The 14,262-nt window shown below is 39.7% G+C and overlaps 1 protein-coding gene across 1 annotated transcript; it reads right to left on the reverse strand.

The window, feature by feature from the left end:
- Positions 1 to 1,525: 1,525 nt before the first annotated feature.
- LOC113685647 (uncharacterized) lies at positions 1,526 to 6,896 on the reverse strand. Its single transcript, XM_089204922.1, is given in 3 exon segments — positions 1,526 to 2,100; positions 2,359 to 2,820; positions 2,823 to 6,896. Coding segments are annotated over 2 exon segments (4,206 nt in total). The 5' UTR covers positions 6,583 to 6,896; the 3' UTR covers positions 1,526 to 2,100; positions 2,359 to 2,374.
- Between the last annotated feature and the right edge of the window lie 7,366 nt (positions 6,897 to 14,262).

Consider the following 14,262-nt stretch of genomic DNA (forward strand, 5'->3'; position numbering starts at 1 on the left):
AAATTTCCGTGTTTTTTCCGGAATAGTGCTGCTTTGAGGCCAACATTTTACTTTGTCTGGAAAAAAGTACGATATTTTCCGGAATCGATATGAAAAATATGCCTAAAAGGTCCATTTTTCACGGAAAATGCTATTCGGGAAAACACAAAATAGTTTGGAAAGCGTGAGTTTGACCATCGCCTCTGACATCTCGTTATAGAGACAAAAGTCTCAGTTTACCGCGTTGTAATATAATAGCTATTGCAATTTAATATAAGTTTTTCCGTGCATTTAGGAATATCATTTCAAAATCAAATGAAAAAATCAAGAGCCAGACGTAACGTTTAGAGTTTGCTTCTCCTGAATCCGTGCTTGCTTTCCCTTTTTGACGTAAGTAACTAGTCATAACTGGTCGTGAGCGAATAAAAAAGCTGACTCCAAAGGACCGTTTGCATTTTGAGCGTTCAGTTTAAGTGCTAGTGAAGAATGATTGAACTTTAATTTCTTGTTCGGCTGATTATCAGATTTGTTCGCTGGGTTGAAATCTTCCTTTAAACCTCTACGGAAAGTTTTTTTAGGTTAGAAGAAGTCTTCCATTTATCTTCCATTTAGACTGCACGATTTTATCGAAAAATCATTCTTTACTGCAGTGACATGAATGAGTGAGAGAGAGATGATCGAAGATACAAATCATTGCTGACCCTATAATTTTGACCGTCATAATTTTTAAACGGCTTAATTTAATTTGTTGAAATTCACTCAACATCGAGGCCTTATTTCATTTACGTGTAATCTCTTCCTCTTGCGCGCGCAGCTGGTCATGTGCACGCTGTGTAGTCTTTAGCTCCAAAGCTAAAATTAAGATATTTTATGTCATATCTAGATTTCGATAAGTAAATTTTGTTTGGCTGACATAGTACGGTATCGTCATTCTCACATTTCACAAACAATGACCTTGAAAGCAACGACTTGAGGAATGTTTTGAGTCGAGGTTTTGGTTTAATTTGCCTGTTTTTCACACTAATTATATATCAAATTGTTCCCTAAGCTCGAGACTTTTTACCTATCAAGTTTTTTCTGGTGTTTCTTTAAAAACACTTCCTCCAGCCGCAGCAAAATGTACCGTGAACCGATGAAATGGCGCCAGTACAGACGTAAATGGGGTAAGTTTGGTCTATTAAACCTCTTAAACAAGGATGGTGACCTATCTTTTATTGTATTTTTCGACAAAGACACTGGTAAAGAAAATGAAAAGAAAGTTTAAAAAAGATTGTTCGATGACCTTTTTATCTAAGGAATCACCGTAAAAGATGAGTAACACGAGTTGGGTAAAGCAACCAGAAAAATGCACGGAAAAATCCTTACTGCGATCACGCCTTTCATTTTTATTTTCAGTGCCAAGAGCCTCTACTAAGAGCATGCAGAAAATTTATCTAGGTTCCCGAATTCCGCCAGTTGCGTCCCTCATCCCGCTACCATGGCGAGACTTTGAACATCTGTTTGCCACCGTTTTACACTGCAACCTGTTCAAGAGAAACACAAGAGATTTTTTTTGGTTTTTTCTCGAGCCAAATTTTATTTTTGCTTATTTAGAATGGCTACATAGCTGATAATCAGTTGCAAAAATTATTTCCTTTGAGAAAGACTAAACGTTGAGCATATCAAAAACAAAAAAAGGGCATTGTGTCTTTTTTTTCGTTACAATAGACCTTGAATGCAATTGCCCCGGTCCAAATTATTTTCGATCTGTCTAGCAAATGACCAAAGAAAAGGTTTCTGTTAAAAAATCCTAGATTTTAGTGGTTCGTTTTATACCTAAACTACTGTTTTGATTACACTCATTTCGCTTCACTTAAAAGCCATATGTACGTCAATATTGTTTCGTGCTCATTATAAAAGAATATAAAGTTTACGTGAAAAAACAAAAAAATCTAGAGAAAAGAAAGCACAAAAAAATTGAAATAGATCTCCCCTAATTTGGGACCATTCTTTTAAAATTTAAATGAAATATCGGATACAGTATTTTCTCTTCTTGTTTCTATTTAACCTATCTATCCAAAAGTCTTTCAGCTCGGTTTCCTTCGAGTGATTCTCGTTATTTACTCCGTCAGGGTTTTTTTTCTGCAAAAAAGTAAAAACAACAATTTATTATTGACTTAATTAATATTTTGGATATAAAGGAAATACAATTGTATATATATGGCCAACACTTGTATCTGATTGATTGGCAGAGAGGCACTTTCAAGACTTTCAAGAGAGAGGGAGGGGGGGGGGGGAGAGGGGGAGAGAGGGGGAGAGAGAGGGAGAAATATACATCAAAACAGCCTTGATGTTCAAGGTAACAACTGAAATTGGAATTGATTTTTATATATGAAGTACCTGTCCTCACCGAGTCTTATCTTCCCTTGTCAAACTCGAGCCTCACATCATCTCCAATCAGCGTAAACGAAGCCCACTCAGACACTTTGGTAAAGCCGTTTTTTCTCATCCACTTCATGGCCTGATGAAGGGATTCACTGGCACTTTTTCCTTCAACAAGGTGTTCGTAGAACCGATTTATCAGCTGTTCTTTTGCTGAGTCTGGAATGGCCCACATCGCAACCAGTACCGAGCGAGCACCGGATCCCAAGAATGCACGGGCAATTCCAATTACTCCCTGGGCTCTTATCTGTCCACTGTGAAAGCAGCTAAGTACCACCAGTTTAGCTCTGACTTTCACTCGTGAGATATCAGCCGTCGTGAACATGTAAGCTTCCCGTGGTGGGATAGCGTTTCGACTGTTGGGAGTAGGTTTGAGGGAGAGGGCAATTTCTCCCTTTTCGGCGCTCTTGTGGGCAGCAAATGTATTAGGCTCACTGAACTTATCCGCTCAAGCACTGCCTGCTTCGTTACTTCCTCTTCTACCAGAGGCGGAAAGCCTACCAGTCGTCCGACCATTTCCGCTTCCTTTCTTGCACCTGGCAATGGCGGCAGCCCATCAACCTTGGGATTGCCGATTATCAAGGCACCAGTGTTGCTGTGATAGTCCTCTGGACTATCTTGAATAATCTTGAGTGTCGTTAGAGAAGGAATGACACGGATCCTATGAGTATCCGAGAGGTATTCGGCTCCCTCCTTTTCACTCAGGGCAGCAAAGGGAACTTTGTACAAACTGCGGTCAGGAACAATAATGACTTCAGGTTCCTCAAGCAAATCATAAATGGGAGCAATAAACATTTTGTAACACAAAGATAGACTTGAATTTACTTTCTCTTCCTCGTCCTCCTCCACGAGTCGCACTCTTGCTGAGCTATTTCGTTCAGGGAAGAGAGGTAGCAATTCAACCATGTTTAAAGCCTGAACTAGGTTCTCTTCTGGTGATATTTTTCTAAAGTGAAGGACTCCACTTTTCTTCAAGACCCACAAATGCAGATGATTGTGAAAATAAAAAATGTACAGACAAGTACAGTTATTTTTCTCTCTAAAAATGTTTTCAATGCCAAACCAAGATTGTGGATTAGCAGAGATGTGCGTTTCAACCGAGTACTTCTCTGCCATCAAGTATGATAGGCCTCTAGCTCGAGCTAACTCCTCAACATAAAGAGCATCCCGAGCATTTCCGGTGGCACAAAGCAAATTACAAAGCAGCCTGTGGGTAAATGTTCCGGAGTCCTCCAGAAATGATGTTTTAAACTGATCATTGGCGCCCAAGAAATGTCTCAGCTCCTCATAATTTTCAATGCACAGATGAAGACACGAAAGAGAGTCTTTGATTTTATTTTGAAATAAATACAAAATGGAGTACTCTTGAAGGATTTGGAACTCTTTTCTTCTATCTCCAATATCTCTAGATATGGATAAAGCTTTCTCCAAGCATACTTCCGATGTTTCATAATCTCCAATAGTTCTAGACACAACTCCAAGGTTTGCCAGATCTACTGCCTCCCTTTCCTTATCACCAATTTCAGTTCTGATAACGAGCGCTTTGTGAAGATACTCTTTAGCCTTGTCGTACTGCCCGAGAGACCCAAACACAATGCCTAGGTTTCCATAACATGATGCTTCTCCTCCTCTGTCGCCAGTTTCAGATTTGATGTTCAGCGCCTTTTGGAGATACTCTTTAGCTTTGTCGTACTGCCCGAGCGACTGAAATACAGTACCAAGATTTCCGTAGTCAGTTGCCTCCCCCTCTCTGTCGCCAATCACAGTTCTGATGACAAGCGCTTTTTGAAAATACTCTTTAGCCTTGTCGTGTTGTCCGAGGGACTGAAACACAGTGCCTAGATTTCCGTAGTCAGTTGCTTCTCCTTTTCTGTCGCCAATATCAGTTCTAATGCTAAGCGCTTTTTGGAGATACTCTATAGCCTTGTCGTATTGCCCGAGAGAGTGAAACACAGTTCCTAGGTTGCCGTAGTCAGTTGCCTCTCCTTTTCTGTCACCAATTTCGGTTCTAATGATAAGCGCTTTTTGGAGATACTCTATAGCCTTGTCACATTGCCCTAGAGACTGAAACACAGTACCTAGGTTGCCGTAGTCAGTTGCCTCTCCTTTTCTGTCGCCAATTTCGGTTCTAATGATTAGCGCTTTTTGGAGATACTCTTTAGCCTTGTCGCACTGCCCAAGAGAGTAAAATACAGTTCCTAGGTTTCCGTAGTCAGTTGCCCCCCCCTCTCTGTCGCCAATCACAGTTCTGATGACAAGCGCTTTTTGAAAATACTCTTTAGCCTTGTTGTGTTGTCCGAGGGACTGAAACACAGTGCCTAGATTTCCGTAGTCAGTTGCTTCTCCTTTTCTGTCGCCAATTTCAGTTCTAATGCTAAGCGCTTTTTGGAGATACTCTATAGCCTTGTCGTATTGCCCGAGAGAGTGAAACACAGTTGCTAGGTTGCCGTAGGCAGTTGCCTCCCCTTCTCTGTCGCCAATTCCAGATTTGACGACAAGCGCTTTTTGGAGATACTCTATAGCCTTGTCATATTGCCCTAGAGACTGAAACACAGTACCTAGGTTGCCGTAGTCAGTTGCCTCTCCTTTTCTGTCGCCAATTTCGGTTCTAATGATAAGCGCTTTTTGGAGATACTCTTTAGCCCTGTCGCACTGCCCGAGAGAGTGAAACACAGTACCTAGGTTTTCGTAGGCAGTTGCCTCTCCTTCTCTGTCGCCAATTTCAGATTTGATGACAAGCGCTTTTTGGAGATACTCTTTAGCCTTGTCATATTGCCCGAGAGACTGAAACACAGTACCCAGGTTTCCGTAGTCAGTTGCCTCTCCTTTTCTGTCGCCAATTTCAGTTCTAATGATGAGCGCTTTTTGGAGATACTCTATAGCCTTGTCGTACTGCCCGAGAGAGTGAAACACAGTTCCTAGGTTTCCGTAGGCAGTTGCTTCTCCTTCTCTGTCGCCAATTTCAGATTTGATGACAAGCGCTTTTTGGAGATACTCTTTAGCCTTGTCGTATTGCCCGAGAGAGTGAAACACAGTACTTAGGTTTCCGTATTCACCTGCTTCTCCTTCTCTGTCGCCAATTTTAGATTTGATGAAAAGCGCTTTTTGGAGATACTCTATAGCCTTGTCATATTGCCCGAGAGACTGAAACACAGTACCTAGGTTGCCGTAGTCAGTTGCCTCTCCTTTTCTGTCACCAATTTCGGTTCTAATGATAAGCGCTTTTTGGAGATACTCTATAGCCTTGTCACATTGCCCGAGAGAGTGAAACACAGTTCCTTGGTTTCCGTAAGCAGTTGCCTCTCCTTCTCTGTCGCCAATTTCAGATTTGATGACGAGCGCTTTTTGGAGATACTCTTTAGCCTTGTCGTACTGCCCGAGCGAGTGAAAAACAGTTCCTAGGTTTCCATAACATGATGCTTCTCCTTTTCTATCGCCAATTTCAGATTTAATGGCAAGCGCTTTTAGGAGATACTCTTTAGCCTTGTCATTTTGCCCGAGCGAGTGAAAAACAGTTCCTAGGTTTCCATAACATGATGCTTCTCCTTTTATGTCGCCAATTTCAGATTTGATGACGAGCGCTTTTTGGAGATACTCTTTAGCCTTGCTGTATTGCCCGAGCGACTGAAGCAACGCTCCTAGGTTTTCGTTACAGGATGCTTCTCCTCCTCTGTCGCCAATTTCGGTTGCTATGGCAAGAGCTCGCTCAGCATACTCCTTTGCTTTAAGGTTCTTGCCAAGTTTATAAAGCATAATTCCGAAACTTGCGCAGGCGCTTGCTTCGCCAATTTTTTCACCAGTTTGTCTCTTGATAGAAACTGCTTTTTCATAAAGTTGTTTGGCATCTGTAAACCTGTTTTGACTCTCAAAAATCTCTGCTAGAGCTATGCTTACATATCCTTCTTTTACTAAATCACCAGACTTGCTATATAAGACAAGCAGTTTCCTGCCGTATCTTTCCGCACCTATGTAGTCAGAGATACGACAGCAAGCGCGGAAAAGAAGTAAATTGAAGGCGCTGTAAAATTGTAGAAGAAGTGAATTAAATTGGTCTTTGCTGTTGTTATCGGTGTTATTTAGCAAAATCAAACATTCGCTGCATATCTCAATGGCTTTCTGAGTGCGATCTGAGTTGAGCAGGAACAGGGCAACTGGAAAGGCGATGTTCATGAAGGCTATCATGTCTTCTGCCGTTAGGTTTCCACTGCCATCCTCTCCTGTTATATAGGAAACATTATTTTTAGTAACACAAGTTAACAGAGTGACTCGATAATCTGGATTCACAATGATTCACTGCAAATAGGAACCCATATGTGTTACGAAACAGGCTGAGTGGATTACACCTGGAAAATTTGTAACTAGCTGAAAGTGTTATAATTCACAATATCAACTTAAAACAAAAAATAAGTGAAGAAGACGCGTGGATAAGTACAACTGGAGCACATCAACGGATCACATTCGGTGAAACTTGTAAAATTAATTTGACCTGTATTGTTTTCTTGAAAACGGACTGGCGACTTTCACGCTGTGAACGTCAACTGTTATCCAAGTTATTTTTGATTTAGCTGTTTGGTTTGTTCATCTTATCAAGTAAAGAAAAAAAAAATCGCCCTTGAGTTTGTCTAATGGTCGTGTGCCGGGGGGTCTCGCCATCATTCGTTGAACTCGCCTGAAAACAAAGTTAAGTTAATTGCTAATGTAGATCATAGCCACTGGAAAACCACGTAATGAAACACCACGGATCTCCTTCAGCGAGGGACAGCCCACAACATAAATAGAGGTCCGATTTTAGTCTTATGATCATCAATTTCTTAAACCAAACGATATTTAATAACCTAAGTTAATGAGGACAGATTATACGGTATAAAGCCACAGAGATTTGAAAAAGTCGCCGTAGAACGAATTTATTTCACTGTGTTGACGATTCAATCGCGCCATCAACCGCTTTAATGAAGGGCTAACGCTCGAAACGAGACATCACTACATATTGCAAACACAAAGCTTGAAAAAGCAGTTACTGGGCTTTGCCATAAGAGCCCTACCTCTCTACAGTTATTAAATAACGATAGCTGATAAAAACCGAGTGACTAGAAAAGATTTTCAATTGCACTTACCAAGATGTTGACGATGTGGCTCATGCTTTGAAAATGAAACAACAAAAATAGCGAATTACAGTCGGGACTTTTCTCAGCCTTCCGAACTTCCGCTGTCACAGTGTTTTGGGTATCCAGATCACTTGTATTTTAGGTTATTCCCTTCCGTTTTCTGGGCTAACCGAAATGGAAACGAAAAGTTTTAATTGCATAATTTTGATGTGGTCGTATACCCGTCTATCGCGTCCTTTTTAGGTTGAAATCTTCAACAGTAGTCATATGATCAAATGCTTATTGACTGAGTTTGGTGGGGCCGGACGGGAAAATATTTGTCTCTCAGTCATGAAGCAAGGACCTCGCTGCGCTCGGTCCGTAGGCCACATGCCCGAGCCAAATATTTTTCCGTCCGGCCCTACCACTCAATAAATAATTACACAATATTTCGGTTCTGTACGTCACACTTTTATCACTCATGATGTAATTAAACACGAAAAATGAAAAGCGTTATTCTTTTTTGAAAAGGGAACGTCAGGCTTTAGTGTTTACCCTTTGAAAGGTTTGATTTTCATCACAAGATCGATCACAGCACAACCTAAGGAAGTTTCTCTCTTGAAACGGTAAGCCATCTTTACGTGATAATCGACTCATTGTCTTCGTGAACTTTTCATTTTCTAACGGGTGTGATTTGCATGATCGACGCCAAAAAAAAAAAAAAAAACTAAGCGACTGTATTTCGGTTTGGCTCGTCACACTTTTATAACTAATGATGGATTTGAGCACCTAAAAATGAAACATCTTGCTCTGTTTAACGGGAAACGTCAGGGTTCAGTGTTCATCCCTTTTGGAACGGTTGGATTTGCTTCACGAGATCGATCAGATCGAGAGTACAAGTAAAGCTTCTGTCATTAAACAGTAAGCTATCTGTGCGTGGAAATTGACCTATTGTACTCATGAGCTTTTCATTTTCTTGCGGGTGTGATTTTCATGATCGAAGACAAAATTAGTAACTGTTAAAATAAATAAAAAAATTTTTAAAAAAAACAGACGGACGGATTGGATCGGTAATTTGCTCGAAATTAACCACATCACTGGTCTTTCCTTTGAAGGCGTTAATCCAGCGAGCGACTGAAATATGGCAACAAGCAGATGACATTAGAGAGAGAGAGAGGTAGCTGGACTCTCAGTAATAATCAATAGTTATAATAAATAGTTATACATATTTATTTTGACGAGGTGGGGGAAATGGACTGGACTACAGTTCCGTTGTAGGATCCCCGAATCCAGTAAACACTCTCCTGAAAACTCTCAACGGAAATTCGCCCTGCTTTAACCTTTCCTCCAGACAACTGCGAGAAACTTGCAACAAGAGGGCACTAACAACGAGCGTTCATTTGAATGATAAAAATTGTATATGACTAAGGTTCTTCCTCGTCTTCGAAAAATAACAAACAATTGCAAGCTTGACAGGCTTGCTTCCCGTTTAATTTAATATTGATGTCAACATTACCTTATTTCTCGAAATTCGGGAAATTTAATTTTCCAAGGCTACACGGTCAAAGCCAAACAAGTCGCATTTGAGAATGATGGGCTCACTGTAATAGAAGGAAGGTCTCAATGGGGTAATGGCTTTTACGGCTAACGGTTAAAATTTTAGCCATTTAACGACTAACGGTTAACATTATCCCATTAATTGTAGCAAAATATTGTTGTCGCAAGCTATTACCAAGTAACGAGCTTACTTATCAGATGAATGTCGCTGAAAACGAATCTATTCTTAGCTTATGAGAATGATAGAAAAATTGTGAGGCCACAAAGTGTTGCGACAAATTAATTTCACTCCGGAGGCAATTTTTGCACAACATGTCATGACTTAATAGTACCAGGACAGGACAGGACAAGACAAATTAGCCTTTAGCCTTTGCGATTAAAGGGTTATTCATATCACAAGTAACCGTAAAGTTAAAGCTCAAGTTTCGGTAAAGTTACTCTAAAAAACAATACAAAATTATCGACGTCGCAGCTGATACTTACTAAAGTGAAACGACAAAAACAGTGAAAAACATTTGACACTTTTCCCTTAAAAAGATCTTGGCTAATTTTAAAACCACAAAATACAGTTCTGCACGTTTTTGACCGTTTAAGACTAGAGAAATGTTTTGGTTGTCATTTTACCAGTAACCTGTCAACGTGATGGAAGTAAAAAGATTATAATCTTTCTTCTCCCACATTTATAAAAGGATTTAATAATGAGTTTATGAAATAGCAATGACAAAATATTTAGACTTTAGAGCGAATGTTGTTTGAGTTAATTTCAAAGCCTAACAAAGCTTCTCAACCAATTTAACGGCTGGGCTTCGTATATTAATCACATCTGAAAAGTAAGCGCAGTGATCAGTTACAGTTCCTCCAGTTCCTCACAGAGAATTATAGCATCTTTCTTTCACGCGGTGTGATGGACTGACCTCTCTTTTTATGCGAGACCTTGCTACTGTCGCAAAAAGCGAACAAGGTCACGTGAATTACTAATGAAAATTGTGGACATTGGGAAACTACGAACTATAACACCGCGAATATCCTCTGACATAAGTAAAGGACAGTCCGCATTATAAATATGTCTTGATAGAGGACTGATTTTAGTTTACGATCACGTAATTTTAGAAAGCATCAGTTTCTTAAATCAAACAATGCTGAGCAGTCTTAGCTAATGAGGTTAAAATACATTGTATAGAACCATAAAGGTTTGAAGAAAGCAATTTACTTAACGGTGGAGATATGAAGCATCGATCAATGGAAAAGTACGCTCATACTATGTATGTAAAAACAGTGGATTAAAGAAAGTTTCAGTTTCTCTGAAAAAATAAAACATCTCTCTTCGTGAGCGCGCAGCGTCATAACTTATCTTCTTATGCGAGACTCTGGCGTTTTAACAGAAAAAGAAACAGATTACGGCCTTCAGAAAAATATGTACCGTAGAGCCCGCCACTAGTATCCAAAGATTTAAGTGAAGGGTATCTCGACCATGAAACGCTTGTGTATAAGTAGAGAACAGAAATTCAATTCGAATCTAGCGCGATCTCTGAATCGTTCGTTCAACCCTCCTAAAACAGAGTCGAGTTAAATGCAGATCATAGTGACTGAAAAACCACATAATAAAGCACCACGGGTTTCCTTCAGAGAGGGACAGCCCACATCATAAATAGAGGTCTGATTTTCGTTTTATGATCATCAATTTCTCAAATTGAACGACACTCAGTCACATTAGTTAATGAGGATAGATTATCATGATACGGTATAAAGCCTCAGAGATTCGAGAAAACCGCTGAATAACGAATTAATTTCACTGTGGTGGCGATTCAATCGCGCCATCAACCGCTTTAATGAAGGGCTAACGCTCGAAACGAGACATCACTACATATTACAAACACAAAGTTCGAAAAAGCAGCTACTGGGCTTTGCCATAAGAGCCTTACCTCTCTACAATTATTAAATAACTAAAGCTGATAAAAACCGAGTGACTAGAAAAGATTTTCAATTGCACTTACCAAGATGTTGACAATGTGGCTGACGCTTTGAAAATGAACCGAACTTCCGCTGTCACAGTGTTTTGGGTATCCAGATCACTCGTGTTTTAGATTATTCCCTTCCCCCCTCAAGGCTAATCGAAATGAAAAGGAAAAGTTTTATTAACCGAATTTTGATGTGCTCGTATGCCCGTCTATCGCATATTATTTAAGTTGGAATTTTTAACAATTAGTGGTCATATGATAAAATGCTTATTCACCGAATTTCTCGGTCATGAAGCAAGGACGCGCTCGGTCCGTAGGTCACGTGCCTGAGCCAAATATTTTTCCGTCCGGCCCTACCACGCAATAAATAATTACTTATGATGTAATTAAACATGAAAAATGAAAAACGTTGTTCTTTTTTGAAAAGGGAAAGTCAGGCTTTAGCGTTTACCCCTTTGAAAGGTATGATTTTCATCACAAGATCGATCACAGCACAACCTAAGTAAGTTTCTCTCTTGAAACGGTAAGCTATCTTTGCGTGATAATCGACTCATTGTCTTCGTGAACTTTTCATTTTCTAGCGGGTGTCATTTGCAGGATGAAGGCAAAAATACTAAAAAAACTAAGTGACTGTATTTCGGTTTGGCACGTGACACTTTTCCAACAAATGATGGATTTGAGCACCCAAAAATGAAACATCTTGCTCTGTTTAACAGAAACCGTCACGCTTCAGTATTCATCCCTTCTGGAACGGTTGGATTTGCTTCACGAGATCGATCAGATCGAGAGTACAAGTAAAGCTTCTGTCATTATACAGTAAGCTATATGAGCGTACAAATTGACCCTTAGTATTCATGAACTTGTCGTTTTCTCGGACGGAGTGGATCGGGTAATTTACTCGAAAACAACCTCATCACTGGTCTTACATTTGAAGGCGTTGATCCGGTGACTAAAATATGGCAACAAGAAAATGACATCAGAGAGAGCAGCTTGACTTTCAGTAATAATCAATAGTTGATATTTCTTTTGGGAAGTGGAGAGGGGTGGGGGAAATGGACTGGACTACAGCTAAGTTGTAGGATCCGCGCATCTACAAGGCACTCTCCTGAAAACTCCTAACAGCAATTCGCGCTGTTTGAATTTTTGTCTACTCTTTTCCTGAGACAATTGCAAGAAAGTTGCAACAAGAGGGCTCTAACACCGAGCAATCATTTGAATGATAAAAATTACATGTAGCTGAGGTTCTTCCTTGTTTCGAAAAATAACAGACAATTGCAAGCTTGACAAGCTTGCTTCCCGTTTAATCTAGTATTGATGTCAACTCTACCTGATTGCTCGAAATTCGGGAAATTTCATTTTCCAAGGCTACACAGTCAAAGCCAAACAAGTCGCATTTGAGAACGATGGGCTCACTGTAAAAGAAGAAGGTTCTCAATGGGGCAATGGCTTTTACGGCTAAAGATTAAAATTTTGGCCGTGTTACGGCTAACCATGAAAATCATTCCATGAGCTGTTACCAAAATTTTTTTTGGAGGTTAAAATTTCATACGACTACGGTTAACTGATCTGACAATTTTTACGCGTAACGATTAAATTTTTTGGCTGTTTTATGGCTCTAGGTTAACCCCATTGAGACCCTCCAGAAGTATATGACGTCTTAAATCAGCGGTAAATAAATGACATTAAAAAGGTTCTTACTGTAATTGTTTGCTATCATATGCAGCTGATACCATAGATATTTCACAGGTTATGTACTATTTATTAGAATCTGAGGCGTTGGGAACATTCCTCAAATTAGTTCCGTCAAATTTTAATGTAAAGACGTACCGGCCATAATGTTTATTATCATGAATTGTGGGATAGTGGGTAAAATCTCCCAGTGAGCCCTTCGGATGTCCCCTCTTAGTATCAAGAGGGTCGCAAAGGGGTGTTAGCATGGTTTTAACGGCTTACGCTTAATATCTTTCCATTGTTGTCACCAGAAATTGTTCACGGTTAAAGAAAGAAGCTTTGGTTCTATTGGCATGAACTTTGTGATGAAAATCCAAATTTACAAAGGGATGGACACAGAAACCTGACGTTCCCTGTTAAAAAAGAATGAAATTAGTTAGTTTTACATGCACAATTCCATCATTAGTAAAAGTGTGAGGTACAAAACCGAAATTCATTCTCTTGTGTTGGAACACTTAAATTTTCTGAGTAAATGCTGATTCGCTCCCCATATCTCCCTCGCATTAAACGGTAAGCTATCTGTGCGTGATAATCAACTTTTCATGAACTGATATGGAAAACCAGTCAGCAGTTTACTCCGCAGTGAATCTATTTCGGTTTTGCACGTCACACTTTTATAACTTCAGATGGATTTGAGCATGCAAAAATAAAACATCTATTCTTTTTTTCACAAGGATCCTCAAGCTTCACCGTCAATCCCTTTGGCACGGTTTGATTTTCATCACAAGATCGATCACCCTATGACTGAAGCTTCTTTCTTTCAACGGTAAGATATCTGTGCGTGAAAATAGACTCCTCTTTTCCGTGAAGTTTTCATTTTCTACCGGGTGTGATTTGCATGATCGAAGACAAAAATACTAAAAAAACTATGTGACTGTAGTTCGGTTTGGCACGTCACACTTTTAGTCAGTTTAGATAGGAGTAAGTAAACACAGCTAGTTGTTACGTCACACTTTTAATGTTGCCGGCGCAATTTGAAAACATTTAAAACTCAAAGTTTTTCCCAATACTCGTGAGGTAATTTCAAGTACAAATAACAAATATTAAAATTAGAGAAAAATTTGCCAATATTTTACCTGGGGTTTGGCTACCTCTCCCCCTCCCCATTCCCCCTGAGGAATAAAAAGGAAGGAAAAGAGGAACTTCAGCGCTTTGCCTGCCTTGATGATCATGCGCTGTACGGCTTCGTCGAGGGAGTTAAGTAAATATTACAAATACGCAACATAATGCGCAGTTAATATCGGAATGTAAGGAAGCAAGGAAAAAGTTTGGAAAAACATTTGGAAAATCGTCCCCCGCGCCCTTCTTCAAAGAAACCATGGAAAACTATATATCACTGAAAAGCTTATTAAATGAAATTTTATCCAGGACAATCGTCGTACGTATTTCTCGATAACAATGACAATGAATAACAATGAATTGTAATAAAAAAGATCAGTTGCCGTATACATGACAGCTGGCTTGATACGAAAACCAACTCGCATCTTAGAAACAACTATATATCTTAAAAAATAAGGAGGAAATAGGTTCCA

Source organism: Pocillopora damicornis, chromosome 4 (assembly GCF_964200805.1).
Source record: "Pocillopora damicornis chromosome 4, jaPocDami1.2, whole genome shotgun sequence".
In the NCBI taxonomy this organism is placed as follows: Eukaryota; Metazoa; Cnidaria; class Anthozoa; order Scleractinia; family Pocilloporidae; genus Pocillopora; species Pocillopora damicornis.